General features: G+C 62.0%; 1 protein-coding gene across 1 annotated transcript in view; it reads right to left on the bottom strand.

Annotated features, from left to right (window-relative positions):
- Positions 1-16,860: 16,860 nt before the first annotated feature.
- GALNT9 (polypeptide N-acetylgalactosaminyltransferase 9) overlaps positions 16,861-18,078 on the bottom strand; it is a 76,521-nt gene continuing 75,303 nt past the window's right edge. The window contains exon 11 of the mRNA XM_035016784.1: positions 16,861-17,796. Within this exon, the coding sequence (XP_034872675.1) occupies positions 17,650-17,796 (147 nt within the window). The 3' untranslated portion in view covers positions 16,861-17,649. The remainder of the gene's footprint in view (positions 17,797-18,078) is intronic.

The raw sequence follows: 18,078 nt of genomic DNA, 5'->3' as shown, positions 1-18,078 counted from the left end.
CCGCTCATGGGCAGGCCGTCTCTGATCTGGGGGCCTGAGGGGTCCTGGGGTTCCCCAGCCGCAGGGCGCCTGGGGTGTGTGTGAGCCCCGACAGGCCGCTGGGTCCCCTGCTCCAGGTCCCGGGCTCTCCCCGCACCTTCCCTGTTTGGGTCCCCGCCTCCCCCCGTGCCTGGCTGCCCTGCAGGCCAGCTCCCTCCCGGCCTGTCTCCGGCTGGTCCACACGGGCCTACACAGAGCTCAGGGTGGACGGAGCCCCGCCCACAGTCTTTCTGAGGAGGCAGCTTCACCTGCCCACGGTCACTCGGTCACTCGGCATTCCCGCAGGCGGCCCCAGGGCTGCCGGGTGTCCATGCTCGCTGCTCCCCACACCAGTGTGGGCCCTGACCTGGAAGGGCGATCCGTGTCCTGCTGCCCTGGGCAGAATGGACCCGATGGCGGGTTAAGGTGGACGCCAGGTACCCCCGAGCCCCCCTCCTGTTGCCCAGCCTCGTCGGCCGGACCCTGCCCTGCCCCAGGCCCCCGGCTCCCCTGAGCTGCACGTGTGCGGTCCACACCCTGGGAGCCGGTCTCGGGCTGCAGGGGGCACTGCAGTCCATGGAGACAGGGCCTTTCCTCAGCCACAGGCAAGGCCTTCAGGGGGGACGGTGCCTTAATGTCTCCATGAGCCCCCATGTGATAGGAGGGACTGCCAGTCCCATTGGTCCTGGCTGCCCCCAGGAGGTGCCCAGCTTCCCCAGCACTCAGGGCTACCCAGGTGTCTCTTTGGTGTGTACCCAGACCGATCCCCAGGGGCCCCGCCTGCCAAGGGCTCCAGATTCCTGCAGGTCAGCCTTCAGGACAGAGAAAGGCATGTGTGAGGTTTCTGCCTGGAGTCAGGCGGATGCCCGTGCACCAAGTCGCTGGCTACTGTGGCCCAGCCTGTCCCTATGGCTGCCCTGGTCACTGTGTCCCCTCCCTGGGCTGTCAGCTCACCTGCTGTCCTCACAGAGTCAGCCCATTCCGTGGGGCCCGTCCTGGAGAGCCCTCTGGCGGGAGAGAGCCCCTGGCCAGAAAATCTTGCTGAGGCTCCATTTGCAATCAGGGACGATCAGTCTCCATTCATTCCAGCTGATTGAGGGGGTCAGGGTTTAACCAGCACTGCAGGCTCCCAGATGTGTCCAGTGGGTGGACACACCGACCATCCCTTGCCTCCCCATCCCGGCCAGGCAGTCCCAGTTTCTTCAGCTCTGCTGGGTGCGGGCCCATGTGCCTCTGTGTAGGCGTGGAGTTGAGTCAAGCATGTGGCCACGACCCTCCAAGGGCCTGTTCCTGTGCCTTGGGCCCTCCCTGCTGCTGCCTGGTTCCTGGGGCCCACCCACTCGGCCTTGGGGTGCAGGACACTTCGGGTGGGGGGCCCTGGGCTGACCCGCAAGCACGAGCAGAGCCCCCGGGCTAGAGCGAGACCACCCACTGAAAGTCTTTCTGAGGTGGCAACTTTCAACTGGGCCGGTCACTCACCCCGTAGCCAGCCTGCATTCCCAGCCTTCTCCAGACCGCAAGGCTCCCGGTGCTGCTTCTGGCGGCTCCACGGTCCAGTGGGCTGGCCCCGACCTGGCAAATCCAGTTCCACCTCTGCGGGCGGGGGCGGCATCAGGGCCCTGCCCGCACCCCCTCTCGCTCACTCATCCCAGGCTGCCGGCCCCGCGGGTGGGGGCGAGGGTCCAGGCCTGCCTCTGCTCACAGATCGAGCACGGTTTGAAGCCTGTTTGTGGTGCTGGTTCCCAGGGCCACAAGAAAGTTAGAGGTGCTCTGTGGCTGGGGTGATGGATGTGGGGCCCACGGCAGAGGCAGAGAGGGACCAGGCTCCGAGTGTGAGCCTGGAGCCTGGGTCGAGGCGGAAGGGGCCCCGAAGCCACAGAGTCCCCGCTCCTCTCCCCACAAGGGCCCGGGGAACCCTGGTGACTGATCCATGAGCTTCCATCCCGAGCCCTTCCCTTCACTGGTGGGCACTACTGGATGCTAATAAGTCCCACGAAGAGCCTGCTGGATCCACTCGGCCCCACATCCAGCCTGGGGGTCCCTCTGCTTGGGGGCAGCAGGCCTCTGCCAGGGCTGGAACTTGGTAGCCAGGGCAGCAGACGAGGCCCGAGGAGCCTGGCCCCTCGCGGTTAACTAGCCGTGGCACCCCCAGACCCCCAGACCGATGCTTGATGACCGAGCAGAAATATCCTGTGCCCCAGTCTGGAGGCCGGCCAGAAAGCAGGTGTCAGGGGGCTGGGCTCCCTCTGCAGCCCTTCCCGTCCGCCACCACGCAATCCCCCTCCCGTCTCTCCCCTGCTTGCAAGGTCACAGTCACACAGATTAGGGCCCACCCTCTCGGGTACCACCACATTTTAACGTGGCTAATCACACAGAAACGTCAAAGTCTTGGAGACGTGAAAACAGGCCATCGGTCAGGGAGGGACTTTGGTGGCAGACTGTGGGCAGAAGGGGTTTACCGAAGGGTGGATGGTTGTCCCCGAGGCACCGCGAGCGAGGCTCAGATGCTCCTGGACGGTCTCTGCGCCGCGAGCGGGACCCTGCCTGCACCCCAGGGCCTCTCTGGAGGCGAGCCGGCACTGTCAGCGGAAGCTGGCTCCACAGCAGAGGGTCCTTGCTGTCCCACGGCGAGCGGGCATTTACTGGAAGGGCGCGCGGCTGCCCTGTAAGTTTCCAGAAATAAGCAGGGTTTCTGTGATGTGGGACACCCCGGGAATGGCATTTCATGTCCCCGTGAATGGGGATGGCAGCAGACAAGGCCGTCAGGGAGCTGGGGTGCAGGACACCTGCTTTCCCATCGAAGGGGGTGGGGACGACATGGCGGGCAGGTCTGAGGGCTGGCCCAGCGCTGCGGTTTTCCTTCTGGGCTTCGACCTTGTGGCTCAGAGCAGGGTCCTGGGACCAGCAGCACAGGGCTGGTTAGAAATGCAGACGTGCAGGCTCATGGGTTCCCCTGCCTGCTGATTCTAGGGGTGTAGGTGAGGCCTTTCCCAGGGCTCACTGGCACTCTGCCTCCTCCAGTCCAGTCCTGCCCTGAGCTGGGGACAGGGAGTGCTGGTGCCAGGAGCTGGGGTCTAGGCTGTTCCAGGAACCAGGCGTCTACAGCCACAAGAAGCAGCAGGAATGGCTCCTCTGGGGTGTGGTCCCCCACCCAGCACACTGACCAGCGCATCTGGGGCAAGACCTCCAGTCTGTCTGACGCAGGGCTGTGCTGGGCCCCCCATGCTCTGGGCCACCAGGGGGGTGGGAGCCATGTGGGGTGGGACTGGGCTTGAAGAGGGGGCCATGGGCGGAAGGACAGTAGGCTTCCCAAGAGGACACCCCTGTCCCCCTCCACCAGCTCTCTCTCCAAAAGGAGAGCCAAGGCAGGGGGGCCTCTGAGTCTCTGAGGCTTGGACCTTTCTACTAGCTGGGTGGGGGGGAACCTGGCAGCCCTGGCCGGGTGGGGTGGGGGAACCTGGCAGTCTGGCATGCACTCCCTCCCCCCACCCTCCACCCGGATGGTGTTTGATGAGCTGAGAGCCAAAGGCTGTTTCATCAGTAAGCCCTGCTCTGGAATTGATTTTGAGTTAAATTTTGTTTCTTTTGTTCCAGTCACTACCTGGGACAGGTTCTAATCTGAGGGGTGTTTCGGGGCCACACGTTCCGTGGGCATGTCTTTGCTCACAAGATGGGACTCAGAGTCCAATTTCCTGCATTTAAAGATTAAAACCCTCACCCTGCACTGTGGAAAGTGCCATTAATTAGCCTTTCCGATGGCTACAGGAATTCTTAATTACGCATTTGTTTTCCTGGGTTTCTGGGCGCTGGGTAAGTTCTTTGCCCCTTGCTGTCAGACCTCAAGCTGCACCCACGGTCAGCGGGGGGAACAATAAGAAATGTGGTTTCCTTTAAAGACTTAATGAGCTCGTGAGTAGACAACCGTCAGCTGGTGGTTCAGGCGATCAATCGATGGATCGTGGTTCTGCTGCCCTGACATCCACCTCCTTTGGCATGCAGCCTCCTGCTCCGAGGGGAGCGTGGGGGCTGCCTCGTCGTCCCGGGGTCGGCAGGGTCCTCCCGGGTCCCCTTGATTCCACGTGTTGTGGTGAAGCCAGCGGCCCCCACGCCCCCATTAGGACCCCGATCCTGACACCACCCAGCAGGTCCTTCTACTGCCGAGTGCTGGGCAGCCTCTGAGCAGAGCTGGTTCTCAGCGAACCCTGTGACCCTGGCTTCTGGAAGAACCGCCTGGACTCAGAGCAGGGAGGCTGGGTGGGGTCGGGGAACCAACCCCGAAGTGAGGCAGTGGGAGAGTCCATCACCCCACTAGACACACTCGCTGAGCATCTCCTGCGTGCGGGTGCTGGAGAAGGAGCCCCCTGGAAGGCAGCTGCCCTTCCTCCCCCACGAGCAGAGTGGAACACACCTGCGACCACTGGGAAGTACCAGGGGCGGGGGGCCGGTGCCACGAAGGTCCATCAGCTGGTTGCAGGTGACACGTGCGTCTGGGGTAGGGCCCCCGGGCGAGCCAGGAAGGGGGCCGCTCCACGGGGCCTCCCCCATACCCTCTGTTCCTGGAATGTACAGCATGTCCCCCTGGGGCCCACTCCCCACAATCCAGAAACCTCTGGGGCCTTCCAGAAAGGCAGTAGGTGGGGCAATGATGGGGCGGCAGCGAGGGTTTGCCCCCCACGCCCACCCCTGCTCAGAACCATGGGGTGACCACACTGTTGACTGGCTAACCTGGCATCCATCCAGCCCTGCTTTCTGTTCTCTACTATTAAGTCAACAAGCTTATCAGACTCCCTTGCAGCTGGAGGTGGCTGCATGAATCTTACCCATGAGACAAAAACAGACGGCTCCTGAGGACTTCTAGGAAAGCCTTTGTCCTTCTGATACAGGCCACTGCTCTCTCCGCCTTCCCCTTCCTCATTTTCATTGCCTAGAAAGTGTGCGTGATGGCTGGAGCTGCAGCAGCCATCTTGAGATCACCAGGAAAGGGAGCCTGATCTCCTGGAGGCTCTGAAATGCTTCCCCAGGGACTAGGCAAGTGAGAAAAACAAATAAATAGCTAAGCACCTATTTCTCCCAGCTGAACGTGATCCTTAACTGACCCCGTCTCCCAAAGTGGGTCTCTGTCTTCCTGGGCAAGGACACTTCCATTCTTCCCCAAATAAGACCAGATTTCTGAGTCACAAAAAAACGACCAAGAGATAGGGTTTTGTACGAAAAGGATTTGTTAGAAAAAGACAGTCTGGTGTAGGGACGCAGAGGCCAGAGGACCTGGCTTTTCGATCTTTTGTTTTCTTCCATCTGGGTCTGATGAGAACTCCCAGCTCCGTTGGTGGAAACACGTCCAGTTTAGTTTCTTCAAACCAGGAGGTGGACGAAATGCCAAGTGAAGTTAGCACATGAAACAACAAACAGGAAACACAAGGTGTGGGTTGACGCTGTGTTGTTTGATGTAAATGTTAGGAAAAGAGAAAATATGTTCAGAATTCATCTCTGGGAGAAATTGTGTGTTTCAGGAGGAAATGCCTTGGCAGGTTCCTGGAGCTGGGCCTCCCCAAATGGGAGTGGATAAAAGATGGTGGCGAAATTGCTCTGTGAAGTGGGGAGGAGATGGGGTCCCGGTTGAACCCCGAGCTCCATGGGGCGAGCCCTCGGGCCCCCCCACAGATGGCCACACTGCACATACCCGGGTGGTGGGGCTGCCACCACAAGCCACCACACCTTGATGTCTCCATAGAATAGACATTTGTCCCGTCACTGTTCCGGAGGCCACAAGTCCAAAGTCAGGGTGTGGCTGGGTCGCCCTGCCCCTGAGGCTCTGGGGAGCAGGGGGTCCTTCCTGCTTCCCCCAGCCCCTGGTGTGGCCGGATGCTCTTCCCCCTTGGCCTGAGGGGGCAGACGCTCTACTTGTAGGACAGGGCTCCTGCCCGCCCCACCTGGCGCTGCCTGGCCCAGCGTCTGTTCCCACATCCCGTGTAGTTTGGGCTTTGAAGACCCTGGTTCTTGTGTAGAAAGCAGGACGATGGCTTTGCCGGCCGCATGGACACCGGGCTTCCAGCACTGGGTGAATCCTCACACGGGCCCAGAAGGGTCCGGGGGTCACCCGCGTGAGGGTCTGGGGGCTGGGGCCGCAGTGACCGGTGGGAGAGCAGACCCCGCGCAGACCCCGTGCGGGCACAGGCCAGGCGCGGACGACCTGGAGAGGGGGCAGATGTGGGGCTTGATGGAAAAGAGCCAGGTGGCGGACACATCACGGCGAGTCCCGCACTTTGTGTGGCTGCTTCCGAAGCTGATGCCAGACACACCAGAGGGGGCAGGCTGTGTAGACAGGGCAGGTGCTGGGGGATAAAAGGACCAGAGTAGCCATCTGATGGGCCCACCTCTGGCTCTGGTAACAGCAGGAGGGACGTGGAGGGACATGGAGGGCTGTGTGCTGGAGGCCCCGGGAGGCTCCTCGGGAAGCGGGGCCCCTGCAGCAGCTCCCCGAGCCTGTTGGGACGCCAAGTGCTGTCAGTGCGGTCAACACGGCCTGCCCACGTAGATGTTGTGGCACGGCCACCCCCACATTGCCCGGCACACCCCCGTCCCTGCACTGCCCAACGAAGAGTCTCATCAAGTATTTTGCCCGTTTTTCTAGGTGATTTTTTCTTGTTGATGTGTAGATGTTCTTTATGTGTTTTGACGTGGTTCTTTGTGGTAGGTATTAAAATAGCCTTTTGCTCTAAGGAACGTCAATTCCGGCCCCACCCAGCTCTGAAACGCCAGCCGTGGGGCGGCCTCTGGCGGATCCCATGCACCCCTGCACCACAAGCCCTGCTTTAGAGCCACGCACACGCCACGTCCTCTCCCTCTTGCACCTGCTGCCCCCCGGCTCCCCTCCCCTCCCTCCTGCACCTGCTGCCCCCCACCCCGGGCTCCTCTCCCCTCCCTCCTGCACCTGCTGCCCCCCGGCTCCTCTCCCCTCCCTCCTGCACCTGCTGCCCCCCCTGGCTGACCGGGGCCTCTCCCTCACCTGCGTCCTCCGGTGGAGCCCGTCTCAGATGAGGACGGAAGTCTGCGTGGGGAATTTATTGAGCATCACTTTGCCTAGTGGCTGCTGTTGGGCAGACGCACAGCTTGCTCTTACTGTAAGTAGGGGCGTTTCCTGAAGGTGTTACACGTCATTTCCTGGGTGGACAGTGAAGTACATTAGAGGGAGTCGGGAGGGGGCTGGGGAGAGGGGCTGACTGGCCGGACATGCCAGCAGAGCAGCCCCCACCTGAGGACCCTTCCTTCAGTCCACCCACCGGCCCACCCACCCATCCCTCGCCCCCTCCCTCCCGCTCTCTCCAACCCTCTCTCCCTCCCTCCCCCTCCCTCCCTCCTTCCATCCCTCTCTCCCTCCCTCCCTCCCTCCATTCCTTCCTCCCTCCCCTTGGTTCTGCTTCTCTGGAGAACTCTGACCAATATAACCAGGTATCAACAGTGTAACTTCAGACAAGTTACAGAGTCTCTCCGTGCCTCAGCTTCCCCGTCTGTAAAGTGGGGGTTAATACTGGCCCCTTCCCCAGAGGACTGTAGTGAGGGACAGGGGGAGGTTTCTGCACCTTCTGATCTGGGCTGGCTTGTCCTGCAGCAGCTCCCTGCTGACTCGGGCTCCCACTGGCTGCAGGGATAATCCAACTACTCCATGGGCGGGGGTGGGGGGGTGGGGGGGTAGTTTGTGCTTTTCCAGGAATGGGGCCGTTTAGCCTGTGTGGTCACATTTCAGAGTAGAGCTGCCCACTGCACCTGCATTCCCCGGGGGTGGGGGGGGTGCGGGCGGGGAGGGGGATGTGGCTCTTCCCTCTGGCATGCTCAGGAGGGACCGCAGGGCCAGCTCTGGCTTGTGGGTGGTCTCTCTGTCCTAGGACACTGCCCAAAGCCCTCGGTTCTCTCTTCCAAGCTCTCGGGGTCCACTCTCCTACCGTTCTGGGCAGGAGCATGTCCGGAGCATCTGGCCCACGCTCTGTCCATCAGCCACAGGAGGGGTCCCCCGGTGCCCTGTGCCCAGCGTGGGTGGCCTCTGGCGTGGCCTCCTGCAGCTGCCATATGGGCGCGATGTCTGGGACTGTGTCCTGGTCCCTGTGCAGAGCAGTGGGCCCTCATCCACGTCAGGGGACGCCTCTGTGACATCCATAGCTAGTTTTCCCACCCTACTTGTGACACCCGGTATCCTTATGCGGTGCCCCTTCCTGTGACTTCCAGAAATCGATTAGCTTCTTTCTGTTGCTTCTTTTTAGGTGTTTAGAAACAAATCTCTAAGCGTGCCTGCCTTGAGCTTTCCTTCTCCATCAGCGGCTTGATTCTGGTCCTGCTTATTCTGGTTTCTACTCTGTGGGGCTCACTTCCTAGCTTCCTGTTCTGCTGTCTTGAGCCTTTTGTTTCTTCAACTCTGAAATCTGTAGTTTTCACTTCGTAAGTTCTGCCTTCTAATTTCTAAGCTCTTCTTAAATGTGTAAAATAAATAAAGTTTAAAATGTTGTCTTAAGTTCTTCTCAGGTGAAGCACTTTCGGGGATTTTCTTCTATTCTTAGGGTTATTTTATTCTGGAAGGTTTTTGGTCTGTCTTTGCACGAGTGTGCTGAGGATCGCCGTGCTGTTTCTTTCACGTGGACACGCGGCTTCTGCGGTGAGACAGGTGTGAGTGAAGGTTGTGTCTGTCCTCTGAGCGGCGTGGGGGCTCAGCAGGAGAGAAGGGAGGGGGGCGGTCTCCACGGTGAGCCCCCCACTCGCCCGGCGGAGGACACACAGGGGCAAGCCCACGGGGACACCACGCACTGGACACCCCCGTGAAGGCGGGTTCTGAGGGTCCGAAGGACAAGGCTTGGCGCCCAGGCGACTTGTACTTTTGGGGAGAAAGGGACCCAGGTTGAAAGTGATCACTTCAAAGCCCCACAGCAGGGCCGGGCTCCGTGGAGCAGCGATGAGTGATGTCCGCAGGGTGGCCGGCCCATCCGCTATCAGTTAGTCACTGAAGAATGATTGCCCTGTTGATTTGAATTAGCACCGATAAGCCACTTAATTTAATTTTAAAATGACTATCGGGTGCTTAAAACAGCAGAAGAAATCACAAAAAAGGCTTCTCATCCTTTTTGTCCCCGAGCAGTCAACTGTGTGACTTATCAAGGTCGTCAGCCTAATTAGCATTAGCCGTCAGCAGGGGAAGCAGTTCGTCTCAATAGGAGGAGGCAGCCCGGCCCACGGCTCTCGTTCAGGCCACGGCAGCTTTGCGAGGCCCGTGGCCGCCGGCTGCCTGCAGTGTGCGGCCCCTCGCTGCGTCCCCCCCACCTCTGCCTCAGGCCCGAGCTCTGTGCAGCCCCAGGGCGTACCGGGGCATCCTCGCCTGACCGGCGAAGCCACGCAAGAGAAGGGACTCCGTGGTTCTAAACTCCTGTGTACTTTTGAGGCCCTGTTCCTTGGCGGTGGAAACTCAGCTCGCCACATCCGGGGGCCTCCTGGTCACCCTCCCAGGCCCGAGTTCACGGCCTCGCGGGCGAGACGGACAAGACACTGGCCCACCGGCCCTGGCAGCGCCGGACGGGACCGTCCCAGCACAGTGGCGCGTGGCTACAGCCCGCAGGGCCGGCCACCCGGGCCGGGATCACACCCTGGCCTTCCCTGACCTCTAGTGAAGAGCGGCACTCCGTCCCGTTGTGAACACACGAACACACGCAGTCCTCCTTGTAGCCACCGTGCTCGCGCAGTGCCCGTGGGCGCCGATCAGCGGACGCCGGGCCGTGGTTCCCGGGGACACGCGACGAGCTTCGTGTGAGCCTCGGGTCACACTTTTGTTCACTGGTCAGTAGATGGCCTTATTTGATGTGTTTCTGTTTGTAGACACCTTATTTAATCTATGCTGTCGGCTCAGTACCACGACCCCCGCCAAGAGCTGTCTTCTGCCTGAGCAAAGCGCGCGTCGCATTTCCTCCGCCGGCCCACGCAGCCTCTGCGGGCTTAGGAGCGCAGCTTCCGCTCCACGCTGGGGGCCCCTTTCGACAGTGAACTCACCAACACAAGCCACAGAAATGTGGAAACAGGCACTCCACCGCCCGCGAGGACACGCTCGCAGGCCCCGCTCAGGCTCAGCGGGCACGCGGTCCCCACTCCCGTCCCGCGGCCCCGCGTGCGTGCAGGACGCCAGGAGCGCCAGCCACTGCCTGACGGTGACCAAGCCAGCAGGGCCACGGACACAGAATGGCCAGCAGGGAGGACGCACGGCAACAAGCCTCAGCTTCATCGGCAGCACGTGGACGGTGGTTGTGCTGTCGGTGGAAACCGCAGGCGTTTCCTTCGCGGGAGGTCACGGGGGTCTGGGAGGGGAGAAGCGTCAGTGCACACAGACACAAGGTCAGCCCCGGGCAGGTGGGTCCAACCGGCGCGGGCCGGGTGCCGAGCGCCTGGGCTTCAGGTCCCGCTGTGTCCCTGAGATGCTGTGGGTGCTGAACGCATCCCCTCGCGTGTCTCTGAGACGGAGCGTGGCCGCGCCCGGGCTACCGTATTGAAGGACCACAGGCAGGTGGCTGAAGCGGCAGGTGCTTATCCCGTCTGGAGCCCAGACGTCTGAGATCAGCTGTCAGCGGGCCGGGTCTGAGGCTCTGAGGGGGACTCCGTTCCAGGTCCCTTCCAGCTCTGGGGCCGCTGATGTGCGGGGCGCCCCCGGGCTTGTGGATGCGTCCCTCCCGTCTCTGCCTCCATCTTTCCTGGGCTTCCTCCCTGTGTGTGTGTCTGTGTCCTAACCTCCCCCTACAGGGACCCCAGTCATTGCGTCAGGACCCACCTGACCCGTGGGCAATCTGGTCTGAACGAATTACGCCTGCGAAGACCCGATTCCCAGCAAGGTCACCTTCTGAGGCTCCAGGTGGACAGGGTCTTGGGGGCACTATTAATGCCAGGACCGGGGGGACCTCCTCACGGGCCTGTCCATGTCCACGGAAGGCATTGCGGAGCGAGCTGTCGCTGTGGCTCACCAGCCTTCTGACCCTCACCTGGTTGCACCTCCACCTGCTGGGGCAGCGCCTGTTGCCCGCTGGCTTTGGGAGGACGTGCTATCCTAGTGGAATGTGTGTGGCTCCGTGGCTGCCCTTCCCACCGCAGAGAGGAGCCGCTCTGATGGCCTTCTGGCCATTTTGGCAAGTGACCCCGGTCTTGTCCTCGGCTCACTGGACAGGCCATTCTCTGTGGGTTCTGGGGAGGGATACGGGGTGGGCGCTCAGGAGCAGGGGGGAGGGCGGGGAGCTGCTGGGAGTCTGTGTCCGCCAGGATTCCTTGGGCTCGGGACCTTGTGGGGAGAGGGTCAAGCCAGTGTGGGTCAGGTGCGAGTCCTGCTTCCCAAGGACAGTTTCTGACTTTGGAGGTGAGCCCTGCTCAAGCCTGCGGGAGGCTCCCAGAAGAAAGGGGAGCAGGCTCCAGAGCCGTCTCCACATTAATCGTTTTGAGAGCTGTCTTAGTGTGGCCCCTGCAAACTCGCTCCATGCCCCGGAGCCGTCCCTCTGACTTGGGCTTGAGCTCTTTGTCACCTGCGGGGGCACGTGGCCCTAATCCCATGGCCCGTGTCCTTGTGGGAAGAGGGAATGGGATGAAGAGCACACACCAGGAGGCAGGCTTGGGATGACGGAGGCCGAGGTGCAGGGAGGCGGTCACCGGAGGCTGGGAGAGTCGGGGAGGACCCTCCCCGGAGCCCCGGGAGGGAGCACGTCCCGGCCACAGCTTGACTCTGGACTTCTGGTCCCAGAACCTTGGGAGAACACGCCTACATGGTTTGAGTCCCGGCCTGAGGTTCTTTGTCAGGCACAGTGAGAAGGAAGGCCTGTGTGTTCAGGGCAGGCTGTCATGAGGGCATAGCCGCCCGGTGATCGGGGTCCCCAGTGGGCAGGTGACACGGCTCCCAGGCCGGCTGTGGGCGCTCGTGACGTGCCTCCTCAGGGTGCCGGGCAGCGGGGCCAGCGTGACCACGCGCGACACCCTGCCACGAGGCCTGCCCTGCCCCTGCCGCGTGGCCCGGGGTTACCGTTCCTCTGCGAGACACCCAGGCCTTCCGGAAGCTGTTGAAGATGCTCCCCTGGGCTCTGAGGAGGGCCGCCCCGCGTTGACGTGGAGCCCGGGACAAGCCGCTCCCTGAGGCAAGGTGGGGACTCTGCTGCCTGAGGTCCCGGGGGCCCGAAAGAGCGTCCCCCAGTTTTTGGTTCCTGCTGGGCCCACCACAGAGGAGTCGCAGACTGTGCTGGCTCCCGCTGTTTCTGCGTGGCCACGTGGCCACCTGTCCCCAGGCCGCACGGCTCCGGGACCCACGCTTGGGGCACGAAGCAACAGCATTTGAAGCAAGGGCCGGATGGTCTGGGAGGCGGTGGGACGGCCCTCTCCGAGTCTCCGGGAGGCTCCAGGACCTGTCCCAGGCAAACTTCACAAGCCCCGGGATGATGTGACGGGCCGTCCAGCGGGTGACGGCCACCGCTCGCCTGGAGCCGCATGAGAAAGCCATGCGGTGGGGCTCTCTTACTTCCTTTTGAAGAACCAGCCACTCCAGGGAACAGCGGCCCATGGGGTAAATGCAGGGACCGCCCGGCTCCCCTGAGGCCAGTCTGGTTGGAGCTGACTGCAGGACCCCGCTCCCGCCAGGGCTGTGCTCCGTGCCCTGGGGCTGCCCCAGCCGCCGCTGAGAACCAGGCGCAGGTCCTGAGCGAGCTTCAGGCTCATGTCACACATGAAGTTCTGTGTAACGTCCGATGGGCCGGCCATCTCGGGGGTCCTTCTCTGGGCTCGGGAGGGGGCGGGGACGGTGGGGGAGGCCCTGCCAGCTGGGGGGCTCCGGCTGCCTTCGGGACCCCCTGCTCTGGGCGGTGCGCTGAGACATGCTTCTGGAGCCGGTGAGCAGGGGAGGCCAGGCAAGGCTCCACGGGGTGCGGCGTGGGGGCAGGACCCACCCGCAACTCGCAGGACTCCGGTCGAGCGTGACTGGCAATCAGGTGAGTAGTAACTCCAGCTGGGGTCCTTCTGGGGCAGGGGCTGTGGACACCAGGTCTCACCCGCTGAGCACCGCCCCGCACATCCTTCTGGGGTGTGCCTGGGGTGAGGGCTCAGCCCTGAGGCAGGACCCACACGCCCCGCCCCTCCCTGTGCCTGTGGCTGGGTCAGGGACCCCAGCACCGGGTGGGTGCCAGGGGGCCTGCACGGAGGCTACTTAGTCCAGCCCCGCTCCCCTACCCAGCTCCCCCTCCCCTCTCCCCAAGCCCCACCCCAACCCACTGGCCTACCCCACTCTCTGACACGCTCCCTGCCCTACTCCTCCTTCCCCTTCCCCCTCCCCCACCTGCCCCGCTCCCTACCCAGCTCCCTCCAACCCGCTCCCCTCCCCTCTCCTTGGCCCCACAGGCCCCACTCCCCCCAACCTGCTCCCCTGCTGTGCTCCTCCTCCCCCAGCACCCTCCCCTCCACTCCCTTGCCCTGCTCCACGCTCCCCCCAACCTGTTCTCCAGCCCACTCCCCTGCCCTCCTCTTGGGGACCCCACCCCTGGGCCAGATCCCTGCTTCCCACAGGGTCCACTCACCCAACAGGTTTCAACCATAAATGAAGATTCATTGGAGCAATGAACATTTTTATTAGACAAAATTAAGTTCTGATGCACATTATCTCTGTCAAGAGCAGAGGAAAGGAAAGACCTCTGTGCGCTCCCTGCCTCTCATCAGAAGCATCTGCGTGTTTACAGCTCCGCCCAAAGCCACGACTGCTTATTAGGTTTGGTTACAAATGAACTGTTTTAAACAAACAACACGGATTTTTCTGAATTCGTGGCACGGCCAATTTACAATTGAATTAGTGGAAGAAGAGAGCCTGCTATTAAGTTTTATTAAATTCTATTTGCTTGTATCTTTGCCATTTGAACATGACAGTTGTTTAGAAAGAAAGAAAACCATCCCCAGCAGCCAGGCAGGGTGGAGCCGATCTGAGTACGAGCCTCTGGACCTGCCCCGGGGAGAGAGCGTGCCTGCAGCCAAGTCACTTCCATCCTCTGAGCCTCTGCTTCCCCACCTGTAAAATGGGCACAGAGGTTCTCAGCACTACCAGGCTTATTTCAAGGAGGAAGTGGGATTGTAGTTTTAAACATATTTCTCCCCTCTTTCCTTCCTCCCTCCCCCTCTTCCTCCTCCTCCTTCCCAGAATGCTCACCAGCACTTTCCCAGGCAGGTGGGGAGAGGAGGTTGCATGGCTGGAGACCTTCTTCGCTCTGAAAAGAACCACCTGTGTTGGGAAGATACTGTGGGGGGGGGGGGCTGGGACAACGTAAACAGAGGGGTGTCGATTGGTGTCCAGCAGGAGCTCTCTGTAAAGCGCGCCCTGGTTTGTGGTGCCGACCACTCCCGCTGACGAGTATTTCCACCGTGGACCATTGCCAGCCACCAGCCTGCCATCCGGAGCCGCCCTCACTTCCTCCCCAGGACAGACCATGGCTAGAGCGCAGGTCGTAATGACGTGCTAATAAATAGCAAGTGGTGAGTTTTGACTGTTACCTTTGTTTTCAGTGTAATTTTTAATTGTAGGTCCATATAATTTACTTTTTAGTAATGCTGTATTTCACAATTGGTTCACAAAATTCCTGAAAATGTAAAAATTGACCCTTGCAAGTGGGTCGTCTGTGTGGGGGAAGTCCGTCTGCTCTGAGACAGGCCCTGGCTGCTAGCTTGCGGTGGGCAGACCCTTTCCTGCCTCCCTTCCCTGGCTGAGCCTGGGTGGGAAGCTGGGGGTCTCCGATGGCAGGGACGCTCCCACTGTTCCTTCTGTAGCTCCAGCCCCTCAAGTGGCCGCGGCTCCTGGGGTCCTTTCAGCTGCTGGAAGGCGAGTCCCTGGGATGCCCCAGTGCCCCCCTCAAAGCCTGGGCACTTCCATCACGTGATCCATACCCTGCATTCAAGGCCCTGTTTGATGGATGGGACCCTTCCTGGCACAGCGGGGTGACCTCAACCACAGACAAAGAAGAAGAGTTACTGTGCTTTAAGGCCAAGGAAGCGAGAACAGGAGGTCAGAGGGTCTCAGGGGCTGGGTTCTCTTGAGGACAGCCCGTGGACGGATGGTGGTGGGGGCCCAGGGGAGTGCGTGTCACCACGTGTTAGAACAGACAGGGATCTGCACCAGTGGGGATGCCAGCCCGCCACGACCAGGGCCATGCCACGCGGTGACCGCAGAACTGCGCAGGACCGTGTCCACAGCGCCTGCACCTGGCGGGAGTTGCAGCAGCGTGGGGCTGGGGCTCTGGGGATTGAGTTGTGCCCCCGGGTTCCTGGGCGGTTCTTCGGAGAAAGGGCTGCTCGCGAGGCGGTAAGGGCTAAGAGAGCGCCGTGATCCGCCCCTCGGGAAGAGGGCGGCTTTGTCCCCTGCTTACGGCAGACAGAGAGCCTCCACCTCGCAACACGTCCCCCGGCGACAGCGTCCTCGGAGCCAGCCAGGACCTGACAGACAGCAGGCTCTCCGAAGGTGCCGCCTCCCACGAGGACAGGAGCTTGGTCGAGACACCTCCGTCGTCCCTGAGGCTGTGGGGCCACAACCAGCAGCTTCCGTGGGACTGTCCATTTGCCTAATGAACTGTAGCACCATGAGTTTTATCGTTGGAGTGGCGACACGTCCCATTTTAAACCACGGGCAGTCCGCTTTGCGTGCCGAAGTCTGCGACGTGTCTCGCCTTCACTTGGAAGCTTCTGGAGGTGTGTGTACTCGGGTCTTTGGCGACAGATGGACTCTGGCCAGGCGTTTGCCTCCACTATGATCTTAAAATTTGGGGAAGATCCGAAATACAGAGGGCTTTGGTGGCCTTGGGTTTGAGCTGGTGGAATTCTCTGGGGAGAAGCTGGGGCCGGGCAGGGATTCCACAGCAACAGGGACTGGGGCCCAGGAAGGAGCAGGGGAGGAGGGGGCGGTGGGGTGGGCGCCCAGGGGGCAGGGCGCTGGGGGAGGGCCACGAGCCGAGGGGCCTGGGATGGGGGACAGTGAGGTGCAGACTCACTGTGTCTCTCTGGGGCCAGAGAACAGTGAATGCACGACCCACGTGCCCCTCTGACCCTGAGGGTCGGTCAGAGCCCCCACCTTCCCCAGAGACTGACCCTAAGAGAGGGCGAACAGCTGCTGTCTCAGGGCTGAGACCCCCAGCACTCCCAGAATGGCCCTCCTCTTCAGAAGGAGACACGGCGGGGGCGTCGGCTGTGATGCTTTCCCTGGACCGGCCCTCCCTGGAAGGTGGGCTGCCTGGCCCCAGCACAAGGTCAACAGGTAAGTCCCACGTGCCCCCGGCGTGAAGCCCTGTTGTCCAGAAAGCCTGCCAGCCGGCGCCAGGCAACTCGACAAGAATGGGAAGTCACGGGTGGAGCCACGGTTTCTGCCCCCGGGAGACCCCTGAAGGGCATCGGGAGCCCCCGCTGGGAGGACTGGGCGGTTGGGTTTGCAGGAGCTGGCATCTGGGTGAGCCAGCCCAGCCCCGGGGTCCTGTCACCGGACAGCCCAGGCCTTCCACCAGAGTTAGGGAGCAGCTAGGTGCATTACAGGTGCAGCCGGCATGGGGACGCTGGTCATATCAGGCCGGGGCCAGTGGTGGGGTGCCCCTGGGGCTGCGTACAGCCGGGCACTGGGTCTGATGGGGGACGGGAACAGGCAGGACTGGGTCCGGCTTCCCTCCCAGGGCCCTGCAACGTTCGCTGCTTCATTAAGCGCCGTCCTGCCCAGAGACGGCCTCTTGGAGCTCCTGGGACAGCCCCGTGGGGCACGTGCGGCCTCTCAGCTCCCGCCCTGGAGCAACAAGGCTGCGCCGGACAATATAGGAACAGATGGGTGTGGCTGTGTGCCAATAAAACTTTATTTATAAAAACAGGTGCAGGGCCGTGGGTCATCGTTGGCTGATGCCTGCCTCAGAGCAACGAGGGAAGGCGCCTGGCCCCGGGCGAGACACTAGAACAGGGCCCCTGACCCCGGACGACCCGGCAGCTGGGACTCCGGTGGACGAGATGCGCTCTGTCCCATTTGATCCGCCCTGTGCTGGATGGAAGCAGCACAATCTCCTCGTCTCCCCTGCCTGGGGCGTCGTGGGGTCCACTGTGGCCACGTCTCCTGTCTCCCCCTCTCCCCAGCCTCGGGGAGGGTGCTGCTCTGCGTTCTGGGTTTTGCCTTAGATGGCCAGAAGACGGAAGAGGCCCAGTTCTGCCTGGAGCGGACGGGAGCTCGGCCGCCCTCTGAGTTCATGGGGGTCACTTCCGCGAGGGGGGAATGGACAGGGGGCTTCAGCACATGCAGACTTGGCCGTCCCGGCGGCCTGGACTGGAACACCGTAGAAAAGGCACGTGATTTGGAGGTGGAGCTGGCTTCAGGCTCTGTGCTCCTGGTGGGGTGGCCGGTCCCTGGCCTCTGCCTCTGGAGTGCACAGGGAGGCCCCCGCTGTCTCAGGGACATGGCCTGTGGGCAGCCCAGGCGAGGTCCCGGCTGGGGGTGGCACAGGGCATGGCCAGAGCCCTTTGGGGTCCAGTGGCGCGGTAGGCGGGGAGGGGCCTGAGTCCTGGCACCCGGCCCAGCGGGTGAGCCCGACACCTTCCCCAGGTCCTCGGGGTCTGCATCAGGGGAGGGGTGTGGGGTGGGGCTGGGGGTCAGTGCCGCCCGTGCTTGATCCAGTTTCTGATGGTCCACTTCTGCCCCGAACACCTCTGCACCACCAGCCGCAGCCCGAAGTTGGCGTCTTTGGACATTTCCACCTCCAGGCACCTACCGGTGTCCCGGCTCACGATGGGACCACTCTGTGGGGAGGGGGACCAGGTCAGCATAGACGCCCAGGGCTCCCGTCCTGACAACATCTCGGGGTGGGGCTGATGACAAGCCCCATGCAGATCACTGCACAGCCACCCGAGACTCAGGGGACTATCTGTCCCATCCCTCTGTGCCTTCCTGGTCCTTCTGTTCCCACCTAGTCCCTCTGCCTCCTCCTGGTCCTTCTGTCCCTCTGTCTCCTCCTGGTCCCTCTGTCCCCACCTAGTCCCTCTGTCCCCTCCTGGTCCCTCTGTCCCCACCTAGTCCCTCTG

Source organism: Mirounga leonina, unplaced genomic scaffold (genome assembly GCF_011800145.1).
Source record: "Mirounga leonina isolate KUSES-001 unplaced genomic scaffold, KU_Mleo_1.0 Mir_171, whole genome shotgun sequence".
Taxonomy (NCBI): domain Eukaryota; kingdom Metazoa; phylum Chordata; class Mammalia; order Carnivora; family Phocidae; genus Mirounga; species Mirounga leonina.
This window is presented reverse-complemented; position numbering and strand designations above follow the sequence as displayed.